The sequence below is a fragment of the Cornus florida genome, unplaced genomic scaffold, assembly GCF_030987335.1.
Source record: "Cornus florida cultivar Cherokee Brave unplaced genomic scaffold, ASM3098733v1 CherokeeBrave_3.0.0_Hap2_Chr08, whole genome shotgun sequence".
Classification (NCBI taxonomy): domain Eukaryota; kingdom Viridiplantae; phylum Streptophyta; class Magnoliopsida; order Cornales; family Cornaceae; genus Cornus; species Cornus florida.
In genome coordinates this window covers 11,951,120-11,969,215 of record NW_026775578.1, presented here as the reverse complement: position 1 = coordinate 11,969,215, position 18,096 = coordinate 11,951,120, and the positions used below count along the sequence as shown (strand labels likewise).

General features: G+C 31.9%; 2 protein-coding genes across 3 annotated transcripts; both read left to right on the top strand.

The window, feature by feature from the left end:
* The first annotated feature begins 430 nt into the window (after positions 1-430).
* Positions 431-4,459, top strand: LOC132269393 (uncharacterized). The gene is made up of 5 exons (XM_059770574.1): positions 431-857; positions 1,036-1,134; positions 1,259-1,562; positions 3,162-3,275; positions 3,969-4,459. The coding sequence occupies exons 1-5, from the start codon at positions 576-578 to the stop codon at positions 4,124-4,126; spliced, it is 957 nt and encodes a 318-aa protein (XP_059626557.1). The 5' UTR covers positions 431-575; the 3' UTR covers positions 4,127-4,459.
* Positions 4,460-12,074: 7,615 nt separating this feature from the next.
* Positions 12,075-14,869, top strand: LOC132269392 (UDP-glucose iridoid glucosyltransferase-like). 2 transcript variants are annotated; one of them, XM_059770573.1, is made up of 2 exons: positions 12,075-12,613; positions 13,888-14,869. In XM_059770573.1, exons 1-2 carry the CDS (start codon positions 12,127-12,129, stop codon positions 14,757-14,759), a joined length of 1,359 nt encoding a protein of 452 aa, XP_059626556.1. In that variant the 5' UTR covers positions 12,075-12,126; the 3' UTR covers positions 14,760-14,869. The 2 variants fall into 2 exon arrangements, with proteins under 2 accessions (XP_059626556.1, XP_059626555.1); XM_059770572.1 differs by having other exon boundaries at positions 13,867-14,869.
* Positions 14,870-18,096: the final 3,227 nt, after the last annotated feature.

The following is an 18,096-nucleotide window of genomic DNA, read 5'->3' as shown; positions in this document are numbered from 1 at the left end:
AAAAAAAAATTATAACTCTACATTTCATTTTAACATTATAATCATATAATTACTATGAAAAATGATATTTCTAGCTAAAAAATAAAAAAATAAAATAAATTTCTCAAACCGTATCGTTTGGGTGTGAATAGTAAGGTCCAGCAAGTTATTATTCATTAGATTTTCTATAGTTAAGGCCTCCAAAATTCCAAATAGTCAACTATATTGGTGCAGTTACAAACAAACCCTAACCATATACCATTTGTAGCAATGTTAGGAGTGGAACATTTGGCCACGGTGCTATATATAACTATCAAGTTTGTAAATAAATAAATCAAAGTTTATAACTTAACAAATGGCAGGTAAGTTGCGTTGGTGGACAAGCGTACCGTCCAACTACTAAATTACCAACGGAGAGTCTGACTGAGACATGACCCACCCATTTCCCTTCTCTTAAACCCATCTTACATCCTCTTCTTTTTATTCTCTCTCTAATACATCATTCCATTCTTCAAAAGCCCAGTTCTGTTGCTTTTCAAAATATATATCTCTCTCTAAAAAAAACTCTGTTCTAAAAAGCTCTGTTCATCTGTGGTATGGCTGTTGACTTCCAAGATAGAGAAACTTTTTTTCCTTCTTCAAGGTTGTTCACCCAGGACGAGTCAAGCTCTACTGAGTCTGAATCCATGTTAAACGGGTTTGGTTCATGTGGGTCTTCTTCTTCGGGTTTGAGCACGGTCGGTTCCGAGATGAGCTCAACGAAAACAGAGAACGATGAGGACGATTTCATTGCTGATCTGACTCGTCAAATGGCTGAATACATGCTTCACGAAGACGATGAAAACGCAGCTCCAGATGCTCTATCTGTCAAACCTAAGGTATAATCTAAGTATGTCTTGTGCAGTTTAATTTGTTCAACAAATAATACATGTTTATATATATATATATATATATATATAAATCGCTCGGCTAGACTTCTCGGTTAGAGTTTTAGGTGTAAATAGTATTGTCACTGTAAAGTTTGTACTAATTTGATATTTTGTGTTGTTATTGAAGTGTTCTGATTGCAACTTGGCCTCTAAAGACCTCCACATGTTCACTCCTCATAAAGCTAAACCATACTCTGCTCATTTCAAAAACTCTACTTTTAATCAGGTACTATTACTAAGAATTAATCTATATATATATATATAAAAGAGCATGTCATATAAGGTTTGCATGATCTACTGAAAACCTAGATCTTCAGTTTTCTAATTATTTCTTTTGCTATGATTTGTAGTTTGATGAGTTGAAAGATCAACGGCCTATGGAACAACAAGGCTCTGTTTGTTGGGGAGGACGAGGAAACGTGTATGAGTTAACTCAGCGAGTGAAGCCCAAGCAACAACTTCACAACCGTATAGAAAACCAAGTCAGGGCATGCGGGTTTGGTAATGGTGGAAGGGTTCGTCCACAACAACAAGCCGGGTCGGGCATGAGAGCTGTTTTCCTTGGAAAGTCCGGTTCCAAAAGTGGATCCTGTGGGACCGGAGTTTTCTTGCCACGTGGAACCAGTAGTACATCAGAAACCCAAAAGAAATCAGGTACCTACTGTTTTTTTATTTTTTTTTTTATTTTTTCAGGAGTGTAATGGTGCACCAAATATGGTTGGGAGTTCTAAATCTATATTAAATAATGGAAAATGATTGAAAATTTGGAAAAGTCGGGTAACATTTCTTATAAAGAAAACGAGTAATAAGTTAATTTTTAGTCTATGTTGATTTTTTTTTCTCATGTTTCAAAGGTTGATAATATATGAAGAGCAATGCTTAGGTCCTCACTGAAGATTTACAGTGAGCAATAAAAATATATATATTATTTTTAATTACTAAATTTAATATGGTGGGTAAATACTTACTTACCAAATTATAGAGATGGTGATTTATTATTAATCCACATCACTAGTGAGAATGATATAGATCCTCACTAGTGATGACCTAAGTATTGTTCATATATGAATTATTCTTTGTTTTTTTTAAGTAAAATTTAAGTAAATGCACGTACACTTACAATATTATTCCTAACAAATCGAACAATATTATTCCTAACAAATCGAACACTCAATATCAGGTTTAAAAGGGGATCAAACCATCTTAACACTCATTTTGGTGCTTATGCTTAATGATTTTGTTTTTCCTATTTAATAGTGCAATGAAAATGTAGAGTTAATATATTTACATTTTTTTTTCTTTTTCGGTTTAAAAGGTGTATATTTACATCTTGGTTTTAAGAGAGTGATCATTGCCTGTGTTTCAAAATAAATTTAATGGAAGAATTGTATTTGTAAATTATTACTCAATTTTTTATATTGTAATTTTCATCCATTTTAGGTAATGACATGCCTCCAATGAATTATAATTTTAATCTCTTGAAACGAAATATTTGTTTTTTTTGTTTGATTTGTTTACATTCTAATATAGATTTCCCGAATGGGTGTACTTGATCTGGAATCTAATCAATTATGTACTCGGTTTAATTCCACTTGATTGTGACTTGTTTACTCTCAACTTGTTTATTTTATATCATTTTTTTTTTTTCTAGGTAAAGCGTTTTCTATCTAATTTTCCAAATCTGTTGAAAGATCAGCTACTTCCTGTCTGTCTTTATGTTTGTTGCATTTGGGCCAACCTTACCCGGGAATCTTTGGGGTCCACTTAATTAATGAATGAGTCTAATTTAGCAAATTATAATATCAATAATAAATAAATAAATAAATAAATAAATAAAGACAATTTTGTATATTAATTTTATGTGAGTAAGAATTGATATTATCAGGAGGTGAAGAATATTAATGACAACAAAATAAGTTAGTACAGTTTAGGTGAATAATTGAAGTTGACACTCCAGATCATTATCCTAAAAGGAAATAGAATATTTAGGCCACAAAAATATTTATTTATATATGTACATTATAATATGAATTACCATCTGTACGTATGAATTTTTTGTTTTTGTTTTAACAGCTGTATGTGTGTGTATTGATTGACTAGTATTCTGACTACCCCACATAGTGGAGTTGATGTAAATGCTTGAGATTCAATAGATTCTGTGTAGAAAAATAGGAAAAGTAGTTTATTGATTGATATTACAACTGATGATGAACTTGTGTGCGTGTGTGTATTTTGACTTGTAATGATGATCAGCATGTTCGACGGTTCTTATACCAGCAAGAGTATTGCAGACCCTAAAACTCCACTTTGACGATGTGTCACGATCAAGTGGTTTTGGTGCCTCAAGTGCTCACCACCTGCGACATGGTACATCAACTCCCACTATAACTCTTTTATTTTTATTTTGCCATTATATAAATGTAGTGTAGTTTAGATTTTAGGAATTTAGGAGCTAAAATATACTTTTATAAGGAAAATTAATGCTTCGTACGTTGATTTGAAATCATGGTATATTCATTAGTCATGCTGTCCAATCTCATGTTTTTGATAAGCTGATTTTCACACAGATTCATAAGAATCATAACAAATGTTTTTATTTAAAAATAAATAAAAAATAGTTGATTTTGAGAATGGTTACTTTTTTTTTTTTTTTTTTTCTCTTCAGATAAATTCTATAACTTAATAGATTAACGAACAATCTAATCTAAGTTAGACTGATCAGTTAAACAATTTCATTTGTTATTTTCTTTTTAAATTGAATGAATTGTATTGGTGAAGGGATATGAGATGTGAATTTTATTAGTAGAATTGTTAAAAATGAGATTCAAACTTAAGAATATAGAGTGAGAATATTTAAGGTCTAACATTTTACCATTGGAACAAGCACTTCCATTTCACAATTTGAATGAATACCAATCATGGTGAATTATTAGTCAACGAACTCATGGAGTCTATAATTGGAGAGTTTAATTAGCAATTTGGTTGTGAGACTAATACTATTATTAATTAAGAAATGTAAAAGAGTCGGCTAATCTAGATGTGATGGTTGATATTGTGCAGACGTTGTAATGGGCGGTGGAAGCAATGACATGTATTCTTCTTCACAGCAAAAGCAGAAGCGACAACCACAATCACACCACTACTCTCAAATACAGCAGCAGCCAGAAATAGTGAATGATCATCAGGAGATGGGACTCCCTCGGGAATGGACTTATTGACTTCTCAAACCCCCACTCTTATGCTGTTCTTCCTTCACTATCATCATATATATATATATATGTATGTGTGTGTGTGTGTGTGTGTGTGTGTATGTATGTATGTATCTCTCCATCGTTGATAGTGGTGTTTGATCAAACTGTCAAATATGGGGTACATATAAAAAAGAAAAAGAATAAAGACAATTCAACTACTCAAGGAATCTAGAAGAAGAGAATTTTCTTCGTAATAGAAAGAGATTCTTTTAATAATTGTGTTTGCTCTGAAGAGGGCTGACCATTTTTAGGTTTTAATCCTTTTGTAATAATTCAGCTATCAAGAATGTGTTCTAGCTAGCTGCTTGTGTTGATGCAATTTTTCCTATTTTTTACCATTTCAATTGAAATTGAACCGGTAAAACTCTTGTAATGATTCATCATGTGGTCTTTTTTAATGTTTTTCGATCTCCATAAATTGCAACAATATATAATAAATATAAACAAATAAACACTTCTGTTATTTCAGTATTTTTTTTAACATTTTAAAATATGTGAAAATTTTCCTTTACCATACATTGATAGTCAATTAAAGACTCCAAAATACTTTTAATAATCTCTGACCTTTCTTACATCTTGAAAATTAATATTTTAATTATTTCAAACTCCAAATTCACAAAATGTCTTTACTTAATCAATTTTAAAAAATGTAGCATTTTTTTTTTTTTTTTTTTTTTTGTTTTGCAATTTACCCATGTTTTTCCTTTTATTTTTTATTAAAATAAAAATACTTGATATATATATATGTGTGTGTGTGTGTGTGTGTGACATATATAATGTGTGCACACCAACATGTGTGCTGTTGGTTCAGATTCCATTTGTATATGCATGGGTTGGTTCAGATTCCATTCAATTTTTTAATATGGGTTGACTTTATAATAGTTCGCCTTTTTCACTCCATCGCTCACAATGCATGAAGCTCAGCATTATAATAAAGATGTAATCTAGAAGAAGAAATGAAAAAACTTCCCTCATTATATATATATATATAGAAGAAATGAAAAAACTTCCCTCATTATATATATATATATATATATATATATATATATATATATAATAAAATAGTGCATATATGAACTGAATATATAGCTTGATGGTAAAGACATCAGACAAGCTAGCTAGATCTGGCTGCAGTTTGTTATTTTGTATAGCCATCCCCAATATATTCTAACAAAAAAAAAATTCAAATTCATATATATTTTGATAAAGAGTACTAAACCAACATGAGACTAATAATTTGGTCGTTCAATTTTATCGCTTTCCTCATTTATTAGTTTTGCAAGTGGTTCCCATATTGTTGTGAGCTAGCTCTCTCCTTCACGCATCTATTATCTTAAGCTTGTCTATTATATTATCTTAGGAGTACACGAATATTCAAGTGAACTAACCAATTAATGATTGCTACGTTATAATATAGTATTGCAAATCAGGTGAATAGTCCAAATTAAATATATGCAAAAGACAAAATTATAGTATTTGTGTTCTAAACGATGAAGAGACGTAGTTAAGAAAAATAATAATAAATAAAAAAAAAGTTTTTTTTTTTTTAAATTGTTTTTTTATGTACCAACAAATTGAAATTACTAATATGATTTTTGCACTTGTAGCGAATTCTTAGATTTATTGCTTTTAATTAGTCATTTATATGTGATAAATAAAAGAGTGATACATCTATTTAACATAAATAATTAATCAAAAACCATTTAATTAGACAATTCACTATAAGTTTTTTTTATGTGAGTATCGCTACTCATTTATATCTACTCGAGACAAAACACAATAACGAATATATCTACGCATGAAATTAAAATTTGAATGTTTTTCAAAAGCAGTGTAATCTAAGTAATGTCATCTCTTTCTTTTAAAGGAGATGATAAACGTTTGAGTTTTGTAAAAATAAATGTGTGTATTCTTGTGCATTGTAAAATAAAGATAATTTTTTAAAAAATTACAAAAATAATTTAGAGAGAGAGGTGAGTTTGAGAGGGGGTGAAAAAGATAACTAAAGAGTATTTTTATAATTTAAAAAAAATTATTTTTAGTTTTAAATTTGACATTAAATAATTAAATTAAATTTGTCATTTTACAGACAGGTTAACGGGTCGAACACGAATATTGGAGCAATTTGATCACTTCTCATAATGTAGTGAATTTTTTGAAACAAATTAAAAATTTATAATCAAAATTTTAAAATAATAAAAATTTTATAAAATTAACTCTTTATTTTATTTTATTTTTTCAAGTCGTTCACATATTTTATGTGAGCTAAATCTCTCTTCCACGCATACAATTCCATTATATTAAGTTTGTCTAAAGTGTGAACGAATAAGATTACAAGTAGGAAATGTGATGAAAGGTACAAGAATATTCAGGTGAGTTCGTTCATCTACCCAATTAATAATTGCTACGTTATAATATAGTATTGCAAATCAGGTAAATAGTCGAAATTAAATATACGCAAAAGACAAAATTATACTACGTGTTCTTAAGCTATTCTTAGTTAAGGAGACAGAATTGATGATGAAGAGACGTAGTTAAGAAAAATAATAATAAATAAAAAAGGAGTGTTTTTATTTACCAAGAAATTAAAATTATTAATATTTGCGTGTAATAGAATTAATTCAAAAGAAGAAGATGAATAATTTATATAGGAAAATAAGTTTTTGTACGTTATAGTCAATTGTTAAACCTACTGTTTTTAATTAATCATTTATATAATAAATAAGAGAGTGGAATAAATAATTGATCAAAAATTATTCACTATTCATTCATATCACCTATATAATTAAATTTTGAATGCTTTTCAAATACAGTATAATTTAAGTAGTGTTGTCTTGGGATGGTTAATGTTTGAGTTTCATAAAAACAAATGAGTCTTATGAATTTCTTGCAAATGAAAAATTATATATATGTATATATATATTTAAAATACTTGACGCAATGATCAAACATATAAAACTGCCTTAATGAGACACACAATGGTGGTGTACAAAGTGAGATCTTCGTAAGCTTTGACATTTAGCGTATGAAAAAACTATACTTATTTTATTTGTTGGATGATATAATGGAAAAATAATTTTTCATTACGTGGCAATATATTGTATTAGTAGAAATTCTAATCACGCATCCATTTGCTTTTTGACCTTTAAGATCCAAATTGGAACACGCTTAGAAAGTTAAAAAGCTAATGTACTTGACAGGATATTTTTTAAGAAAATGATATTAGCACTCTGGAAAAAAAAAATTATGATAATTATTAGTATTTTTTGAATATTTAGATTTTTTTTTTTCTTTTGAATATTTAGATTTAAGAAGTGGATTGTAGAGCCCACTATAACGTCTTTATTTTATTGAAATTGATTCATATTTAATCCGTAAGAATTTGCCCAAAAAAAGAGGGGCTTGACTTGGTTGAAATGGCCCAATATTATGTGTTTGTTGGGTTCTCTGGCCCTGGGCCAACTTGTATGCCAAAGTCAAGTTTTGAGTCTATATCGGGCCAATTTGATCCCAGCTCTAGATAGTATCGCTGTGCTTCTTGGATATACATATATACACACACACACCAGTAAAACACACGTGATAAAATTTATTTTTATATATTTATTGAAATTAATAATATAAATATAAAATATATTTATATATTTATAGAATTCTATTTTATTTTGTAAAATTTATATAAAATAAAATAGCTAATTTGTGGTAAAGTTTTATAAAAACTATTTTTAGAAAAACAAAATAAAAATATTAGGCAATATATATATGGATTAATAAATACTGAAATAAAATATAAAATAAGTAATTTGTGGTCGTATTTTTTAAGTATATATTAATAGATAATTTGTGCAGAAATTATTTTAAAAATTATTTTTATGTTAATAAATAATTACTGGAAAACTAAAATTAGTGTTTTAGAAACTTTGTTTAAAACTATTTTTATTTTATTTAATAAATATTTTTTATATTAATAAATAAATATTAAAATACTAAAAACTCTTTACACTTTTAATAATAATATAAATAAATATAGATATATTTATATTTTTCCAGAAAGCTAGGTATCGACCGCTTTGCCTTGACAAATTTTTTACACCATGTAAAAAATTATTTACACGAGTCTTATATTCACACTTCAAAATCAACCTTTGTGACCCGGTTTTGGACCGCCTAATGAAATATGGCCAAATGAAGAGCAACGACACAATCATTATTTCCAAACATACTAATCCAAATAAAAGAAGGAATTAAGAAAGTTCAAAAGCTAATGAACACGCTTAGAAAGTTCAAAAGCTAATGTACTTGACAGGATATTTTTTAAGAAAATGATATTAGCACTCTGGAAAAAAAAAAATTATGATAATTTTTAGTATTTTTTGAATATTTAGATTTTTTTTTTCTTTTGAATATTTAGATTTAAGAAGTGGATTGTAGAGCCCACTATAACGTTTTTATTTTTTTGAAATTGATTCATATTTAGTCCGTAAGAATTAGCCCAAAAAAAAAGGGCTTGACTTGGTTGATATGGCCCAATGAGAAATAATTAACAGTTCGGTGGGCCTCAATATTATGTATTTGTTTTCTTCTCTGGCCCTGGGCCAACTTGTATGCCATAGTCAAGTTTTGAGTCTAGACATGTATCGGGCCAATTTGATCCCAGCTCTAGATAGTATCGCTGTGCTTCTTGGATATATATATACACACACACCAGTAAAACACACGTGATAAAATGTATTTTTATATATTTATTGAAATTAATAATATAAATATAAAATATATTTATATATTTATAGAATTCTATTTTATTTTGTAAAATTTATATAAAATAAAATAAGTAATTTGTGGTAGAGTTTTAACTCTTTTTAGAAAAACAAAATAAAAATATTAGGCAATATATATATGGCTTAATAAATACTGAAATAAAATATAAATTAAGTAATTTGTGGTCATATTTTTTAAGTATATATTAATAGATAATTTGTGCAGAAATTATTTTAAAAATTCTTTTTATGTTAATAAATAATTACTGGTAAAACTAATTTTAGTGTTTTAGAAACTTTGTTTAAAACTATTTTTATTTTAATTAATAAATATTTTTTATATTAATAAATAAATATTAAAATACTAAAAACTCTTTACACTTTTAATAATAATATAAATAAATATAGATATATTTATATTTTTCCAGAAAGCTAGGTATCGACTAGGAATGGCAACGGGGCGGGTTTGGAGCGGGTTTCTCTAAATCCCACCCTGCCCCTTTCAATTTTTGTCAAGTCCATGCCCGCCCTGAGACCCGCGGCGGGTTGGATTTTCATGTTCAGTCCTGCCCCGTTGGAAAATACTGTGCCCCCGTGCTTGCCCGGCTAATAAATTTTTTTCTCCCACTTTTTGGAACTTAAGCTCCTGCTATTTAAATGTGGAAAGCCGGGGAACGGCACAACATAAATGAAATTATATATCCCAACAAAAATAAAAAAATAACATGTACATAACATAATTCAGAGAACATAATAAATAAAAATAAAAGTTTAATATAATCAAATCATAAGAAGTTCTAAGTTCCGACTTCCACCATAACTAAAACAAAAACAAATTTAATACCAAATTTACATCCTAAATTAGGATTGTAAGATATGGGGAATTGGGTAAACATGTAAAATAAGTTATTTATATATATATAATTATATGCTTAGCGGGTTGGGGCGGGACGGGACTCCTAGGATATATATACTGAATCCTTACCCGCCACGTGACCCGCGACGGGTACACAATTTGTATCCATACTCGCCCCAACGGTATAAAAAGTGTTCCTATATCCGTTATTAATGGGGCGAGATGGGGCAGGGCTCCGACGGGACGGTAAAAATTGACATCCCTAGTATCGACCGCTTTGCCTTGACTAATTTTTTACACCATGTAAAAAATTATTTACACGAGTCTTATATTCACACTTCAAAATCAACCTTTGTGACCCGGTTTTGGACCGCCTAATGAAATATGGCCAAATGAAGAGCAACGACACAATCATTATTTCCAAACATACTAATCCAAATAAAAGAAGGAATTAAGAAACAAGTATTTAACCGTCTTTCACTTGTCATTTTCATAACCTACCCAAGACTGTATAGACTCAATACAGTGTTACAAATTAATTGAAGAGTTATGCTCATTTGGGCAAAAAAATTTTTAACCTCCCAGAAAACAGAAGAGACAAATTAAGAAAACAGAAACAACCAAACTAGTCCGTTTACTAACTTTTTTACTTTCTTACTTTTGTTTTCTTCAAAAGTAAAAATATGATTTTAATTTCTTAAACTGAAATAGAAAATAAAATTATGTTTAGTAATATTTCATATTCATTAAAATTTTGAAAGCAAAATAACAAAATCAAGTTTAATAATTATGATTTTGCTTTTATTTTTTTACCGTTACTGTAGTTCTATCATCTACCATTCCAATCCCACCATCTCCCAGTTCAATTTCGCATCCACCAACCTCCATTTCTACCTAACTACAAACTGCTAGAAACCACCACCACCTCCTATCATAGCTTTCAAACATCAATAATGTCACCACAAACCTCTTTCCAACACAAAATTAAATTCTCTTCCAGAACCAAGATGTTTAGCACCATCCAAAACCGCCTCTTCCCATTATAATTGCTCCAATCACAGTATAAAAAAATAAAATAAAAAAAAAATTATAAAAAAACCTAAAACAGGCCGTTTCTGCAACAACGATAAAAATCTTCCACTGCACCGTCCTTCGATCCCACAGACTGACAGACAGACGACATCAAGGTGAGCTCTCTCTCTCCACCCTCTTCAAAAGTTAATTAAGGTTTTAGGTAAAATTTTTGTTCAAGTGGGCCTCTTCCATATGCCCGATCAGATTCTGCTGCTAAGGATCGTACTTGTGAGAAGGGCAAAAGTACCAGACGAATGATAAGGGCAAAAGTACCAGAAGAATGATAATGGCACACATTTTGAACATTAACAAGATCCTTACAAAAACTCTCTGATCCCGCCGCCATACAGTCTTAGATCGGCAATCAAACCAGAAATCTCAACCCATTATCGTCGTGATTCTCCTTGTCGTCGTCAGAATCTTTCATTGTCGTATTCGTTGTTGTGTGCCTAACTCTTTAATTTTGTGCTAAGGATTCAAGGTAAGAAAACAGTGGGAGGAAGAGGGGGGATTTTGTCCTTGAGGATGAGAGAGAAAAAAAATTCAGATTTGAGGAAAGCATAACTTACTTATGTCCCATCACTGCCGATATAATGGTCGCCGGCGATGCCGATCGGCGAATCATCTTCGTCGGAGTTGCCCATCTGGTGGCCATAATCGTGGTACATGGGAGAGAGAATTGTAGGTTGTGTGGTTATTGTTATAAACGACGGAACATAACGTGTTTTTTAAGTTTCGCTACAATAGCGGAAGTAATTCCTCTGCTACAGTGGAGAAAACAAGAAAATGAGATAAAAATACTTTCTGAAAGTAAAAAAGTAGAAATATGTTAATAAACATAATTTTCACTTTTACTTTTTATTTTTAAGAATTGACAGAAAAAATTAAAAAGTAAAATTGTTACAAAACAGGCTAAGAAAACAGAAACAGATCATCCTGAATGACTTTAGACAACAGCCACGAGGACCAAACATTCCACTTCGCATCTTTTGATTATTTTTGCTGAATGACTCCATATTTACTAAGAAGAGTTTATTCTTACTTATTTGATGAGATATGATACTGATTACGCCCGTTAAAGAAAATTCTTCTCGGTGGCCCACATCTTTTACGCCCGTTAAAGAAAATTCTTCTCGTGGTCCACATCTTTTTGTTTCACTCGTTAGTCAATTTTCGACAACTAAAGAATTTTCTCATCACTTGAACCAAATAATGTCTTACAATTACAACCCTAATACCTTGTCAAACACACACACACACACACACACACACACACACAGATGGAAGAAGAAAAGAGACGCGGAGTGGTGCTAGTCCCATGTCCATTTCAAGGACACATAAACCCTATGCTTCAACTAGGCACTACCCTTCACTCCATGGGCTTCTCAATCACAGTTGCGCACACTCAATTCAACTATCCTGATCCTTCGAAACACCCCGATTTCATCTTCATACCCATTCAAGATGCCTTAACCGATACCAATACGTTGTCCGGCAATCTCATACCTTTTATTAAAACTCTTAACATCAACTGTGAAGTGCCCTTACAAGAATGCTTGGCTCAAATGATGGACCAGAACCAGGACCAGCATGGTAAGGTGGTCTGCATAATCTACGACACCCTCATGTACTTTTCGGAAGCTGTGGCTAATCACCTCAAACTTCCGAGCATCGTCCTGCGTACCAGTGATGCTTACTCCAGCCTCGCTTACCGTTCAGTTCTCCGGCTCCAAGCTGAAGGCCGTTCAGTTCCGAGCATCATCCAAGGTATGTGCCAACCAAAGACTGGTCAATATAATTTAAGACCTTACTGTAAAATTTTAAATTTTGTTTTTTAATGTTTAATATATTTATATTAAGTAATTGTTTATTTAGAAAATATAGGAGATTGAGTGAGATGTTGAGTGGGACTATGGGAGATGCAGAGATTGTATTCAAGGTTTTTTAAAAAAATAGAAAAAAATAAGAATTTTAATAGAATGTGAAAAAATACTTGGGAGTATTTTACAATAGCTGCTCGTTGAATTAGAATAACTATATGATCAATTAAATTTAAGGATTGGGTCTTAGGTTATCAGTGGACCCAGCATAACATGAGTAGAAGGGAGGAGTTCGAGTTCGAGTCTGAGTGTTTCCGTAGATTGTTGAGTGTTGGAGAGAATTGGATCGTGGAGTGTTGGAAGCTTCTAAAATAATGGAAGGAGTGCGTGCGTTTTTTTTTTTTAGGGGAGAGTGACTTGTGAATATGTAGAGACTTTGAGAGGAGATGATGTAGGATGCCTATAAATAAGTGTGGAGGTCATTTATTGACCAAGATTGAGAGGTAAGATATCACACCCTGTATTGATGCGTCATATCTTCCACGGTGTCTGACCACATTTATAGATGAGTTGATTACTGTTAAATGAAAGAAACCCATGTTCCCATTTTCACAATTTGGCTAACATCTAGAAAGAAGATAACATCTATAATGTTTTCACTTACTTCTGTTGTTATTTTTTATATATATTGTTTATATATTGCAAAAAAAATAAAAAATCATTTCCAAAGAAAAATAAGGAAATCACAAATTTGAAACAAAGTAGGCCGTTACTCAGGATTCAGAGGTTGGAAACTAAGTCATACGCAACAATAATGACTGCTAGAGCGAAATGAGAAAGAGGCAAAATAAGTCACACAGAGTGAGCGGTAACCAGAGAACACGCGACGTGTGAGAATGGCACCCATTGAAGCAGCATCCCTTTAAAAAAAAAATTGTGCGACTTAATTTCAAAACTCCATATCGTTGCGCTATCTATAATTAGCTATAAAACTAAAATTTAACTCTTCTACACAATATTTAAGAAAAAAATTCCATTCACCTCAATTTCAATCAACAGCATTGAGATATAAATTGTAAATCAATAGTAGCACTTGGAATATATTCTAGAGTTGCATTTGGAGCATTGTTTTTCAACTTCATATCACATCTTAAATGGACAGTTGTAAAAATTCACTAATATATATAAGTGATACCATAGCAATACCACCATGTATTGCAGATTCTGTGTTGCAGGATCTAGTGCCTGGCCTTCATCCCCTCAGGTTCAAGGATCTACCACTTTCCAATTTCGGACCTTTGGAAAACTTGCTACAGTTAGTTACAATAATAAGCAATATTAGAACATCTTCAGCCATCATTTGGAACACTATGGACTACCTTGAGTGTCCCTCACTGACACAGCTCCAGCAACAGTACAAAGTTCCATTGTTCTCAGTTGGCCCTTTGCATAAAATTTCTCCAGCCTCCTCTAGTAGCTTGCTAGAGGAGGACGCTAATTGCATTTCTTGGCTTGACAAGCAGGCTCTTAACTCAGTTATCTATGTAAGCTTGGGGAGCTTAGCTTCCTTGGATGAGGCAGCTCTAACCGAGATGGCTTGGGGGCTAGCCAACAGCAATCAACCATTCTTGTGGGTTGTTCGACCTGGTTCAATTCGCGGTTCGGAATGGATAGAGCTGTTGCCGGAAACTTTCAAAGCAAAATTTGGAGACACAGGTTATATTGTGAAATGGGCACCCCAAGGAAAGGTGTTGGCACATGGTGCGGTGGGAGGGTTTTGGAGCCACTGTGGTTGGAATTCAACCTTGGAAAGTATCTGTGAAGGGGTTCCAATGATTTGCTGGCCATGTTTCGGGGACCAGAAAGTGAATGCAAGGTATCTGAGTTGTGAATGGAGGATAGGGCTAGAGTTGGAGCATATGGAGAGAGGGAATATAGAGAGAGCTGTAAGAAGACTAATGGTGGACAAAGAAGGAGAGGAAATGAGGCAGAGAGCGATGGATTTAAAGGAGAAGGCTGAGGTTTGTATCAGGAAAGGTGGTTCTTCCTACAATTCCTTGAATGACTTGAAAGAAATCATCCTGTCATTCTAATTGCTAGTGAAATAGAAGGGCCTCGTTTAGCAGCATTCATTGTCTAATGCCATGTTGCAACTCAAACATTTAAATTGTTTTCTGCTTTATCCATGGAATCTGTTGTAACCTGTTTAGACCTTCATTTCTTCTTCCTATGCTGCACTAAGTATATGCAATGTTAACAAGATCAAGAATCCTTTTAAATTTGTGTGTGTGTGTGTGTGTGAGAAAGAGAGAGAGAGAGAGAGAGGGTTCAAGTTTGACGACTTTCGAATAAAGAACAACAAAAGGAGAGTGGAGAAAATTGCAGGGAGAAAAGAAAGTATTTGATGTCAAATTTATGTTTTCTGATGGAGAATTTTTTTCTAAACAAATAGTAACTCTTTATTTGGCTCAAAAGTATTTTTTAAGCAAGCAATGATTTTCGGTATTTAAAAAAAAAGAAAATTATGTTTATAGATTTATAGGAAGACAGTTATAAGCTTATAAGAGACTGACTTTGCTGCTGCCATTATAAGAAATCAAGTCTATACAGCCCTCCAGTGAATCTCCAAAACAGAAAAAGTTCAAGACATGCTTTCAATTAAGTTCTTTTACGATTTCAGGTCAATCATCACCATGATGATTCATATCCAGATCATGTCAAGATTTTCAGGTCAATCATCGCTTTCAATTAATTTTTGGATGTATTATTTGATAATTGAAGGAATAAAAGTTAATTATACATTTCGCAGTACATATATTTATAATAATAGAGACCTAACCTAACTCTAGAAGAAACTAAAATATTAAGAAACCTAATAGTAAAGGAATATATTTCCTAAAAGAAATTAAATAAAACTACACTAAATATAAAAATATATATAAATAAAATAAATAAGAAATTTAAGTAATAAAAATTACTAAGTGAATAAAATTGCCCTGTCCCCTCTACTTTTAAAAAAATTAGTCTTCAAATTTTGTTACGGATCATATATGAGTATGAACAAAATTCGATACCATTGATGATTTGATATTGGTGCTTCATAAACTTGTTTTTTAGTTGTCCACACCAATTGTGATATATTTTCAATCTCACTTGACAATTTAAAAGAAAAGAAATTATTTGAGATATACTCAATTTCACGAGGCATGACAACAAAGAAATTCTTCTGCTCTACTTCAATAGATTCCAGGTCCAAAAAAAAATCAAATTAAAATTGTGACAAATTTTAGGAGATATTCTTGTTATTGGATAATTGTTCTGAAAATCATCCACCCAATCGAATACCTTTGGATAGATATTGAAATTCAATTGGAATACCATTAAAGTAATTAATGGGAAAGTCAATTATTGTCGCGCTTTCCAAGCCAGTTGTAATTGAATGGATATTGAAATTGAATTGGAATACCAGTAAGATTATTGTCACGCTTTCCAAGAGTTGTAATTGAATGCCTTTGGATATATATTGAAATTCAATTGGAATACCAGTAACTCCAGTAAGGTAATTAATGGGAAAGTCAATTATTGCCACGCTTTCCAAGCACCATCCGTGGCACCATTAACAATATGTTGTACAGTAACATCACCGACACGTATTGTGGTAGTACAGCCAAACACCAAATTATACTCAACTGCTATGATGAATTATGCTCATTCCGCACAATGTTTTGACGATTAGCGTACCACGCAATCTCCTCGCATTGCCGAATTTCTTTCAAGCCATCCTTTATGTCTTGAGGACTCCGGAATTTTTCATGTGTCTCTACAACGAATGAAGTTTGGACAACTTCATCATCGTCAACAAGAGGTGATGAATCAACAAAATTTTTCTCCTGATTAATCTCACAATAAGATGGAAGAAATTTGACTTATAAAAGGCATTTCATCTTCAACCAAAATTGTACCCGTAATTTTCTTAGTCGTGCACGAAAAACTCGCAACTGTTCTCGCCAATTAAAAATTATTCCTTCTAATTTGTATGCGACCAACCCCACCTTATTTTCTTCTTTAATTTTCATGTAATCAAAGAAACTCTCAAAATTTTCTAGCCAATCTAGGAAATCTTCAACATGAAAGAGACCATCAAAACTAGTAGGAAAATTCCTAGGATCATAATACCCAGGATTAGAATAAATTCGCTTGTCTTTATGACAACCAAACATGTTTTCAGTGTAATCTTCATCATCATCATCACTGAATTCATCCTCGTAGGCTAACTGCCTACATGGTAGGATGGGGTTGCGATTCTGAAGAGGATGAACACGATCTTCGTCAATGTTACACATCTTATTGCTCTCGCGATTTTGCTCCAACTCAAACCTAGCAATCATTACTTGAATATCTTGCAACGTTCGTCGGGTTTTACATTGATAGCCTTGAAATTCGGCCCTAAAAGGAGCCACTCTCTGCCGATCTTCGTGGCTAGCGAGGTTGCCATCACCACGTTCAAGACAAGGCTCTGATACCAACTGATTGACGTAAGCGGAAGGAATAAATTTGTTCAGGAGAAACAGGTTACCTTAGTTGCTTTGAATCCACAAGGTGGGTATTTTGAATCCACAAAACGGAAACACATTTTAGAGAAATATGATATATTATTTGAAAATTGAATGAATAAAAGTTAATTCTGCACTTTGCAGTACATTTATTTATAATAATAGAAACCTAACTTTAGAAGAAAACTAAAATATAAAAAAACCTAATAGCAAAAGGAATATAATTCCTAAAAGAATTAAATAAAACTACACTTCCTATTAAAAATATAAAAATAAAATAAATAAGAAGTTTAAGTAATAAAAATTACTAAGGGGATAAAATTGTCCATATCAAATACATTTTAATTTATGCATAAAAAAGACTCCCTAGGCTTGCCTAAAGGGACTTGTGGCAGATTTCTAATACATTTTAATTTATGCATAAAAGTATGCATAAAAAGGACTATCTAAAGTTGACTAAACAAAAGCCTAAACATTAGCCTAATCTGCCACAATCATTGAGTCAACTTATACATATGATTTCCAACACTCCCTCTCAAGCTGTCAACTTATAGATATGATTTCCAACACTCCCCCTTTAGTTGTAGGGAAAATATCAATCAAGTTTAGCTTGACTATATCAAAACGTGAAACAACCGTATCATTTCCACAATAAGACTGTAATGCTACTGAACACACCGGTAGCCTAAATGAGGCAATAAATACTGTTGGAGATATGAAAACGGCGAACACCATGCTATTGAACACATCGACAGTCCAACAAGGCAAAGAATGATGCTATTGAACACACCGATAGCCTAACAAGGCAAAGAACGATGCTACCAAACACACCGGCAGCCTAACAAGGGAAAGAATGATGCTACCGAACACACCGATA

Bases quoted from the DNA above. Each gene is read 5' to 3' on its own strand.
- LOC132269393 (XM_059770574.1), top strand. From the start codon at position 576: ATGGCTGTTGACTTCCAAGATAGAGAAACTTTTTTTCCTTCTTCAAGG. The intron at 858-1,035 runs GTATAATCTAAG...TTGTTATTGAAG, and splicing joins CTCTATCTGTCAAACCTAAG to TGTTCTGATTGCAACTTGGC. The intron at 3,276-3,968 runs GTACATCAACTC...GATATTGTGCAG, and splicing joins TGCTCACCACCTGCGACATG to ACGTTGTAATGGGCGGTGGA.
- LOC132269392 (XM_059770572.1), top strand. From the start codon at position 12,127: ATGGAAGAAGAAAAGAGACGCGGAGTGGTGCTAGTCCCATGTCCATTT. The intron at 12,614-13,866 runs GTATGTGCCAAC...GTGATACCATAG, and splicing joins AGTTCCGAGCATCATCCAAG to CAATACCACCATGTATTGCA.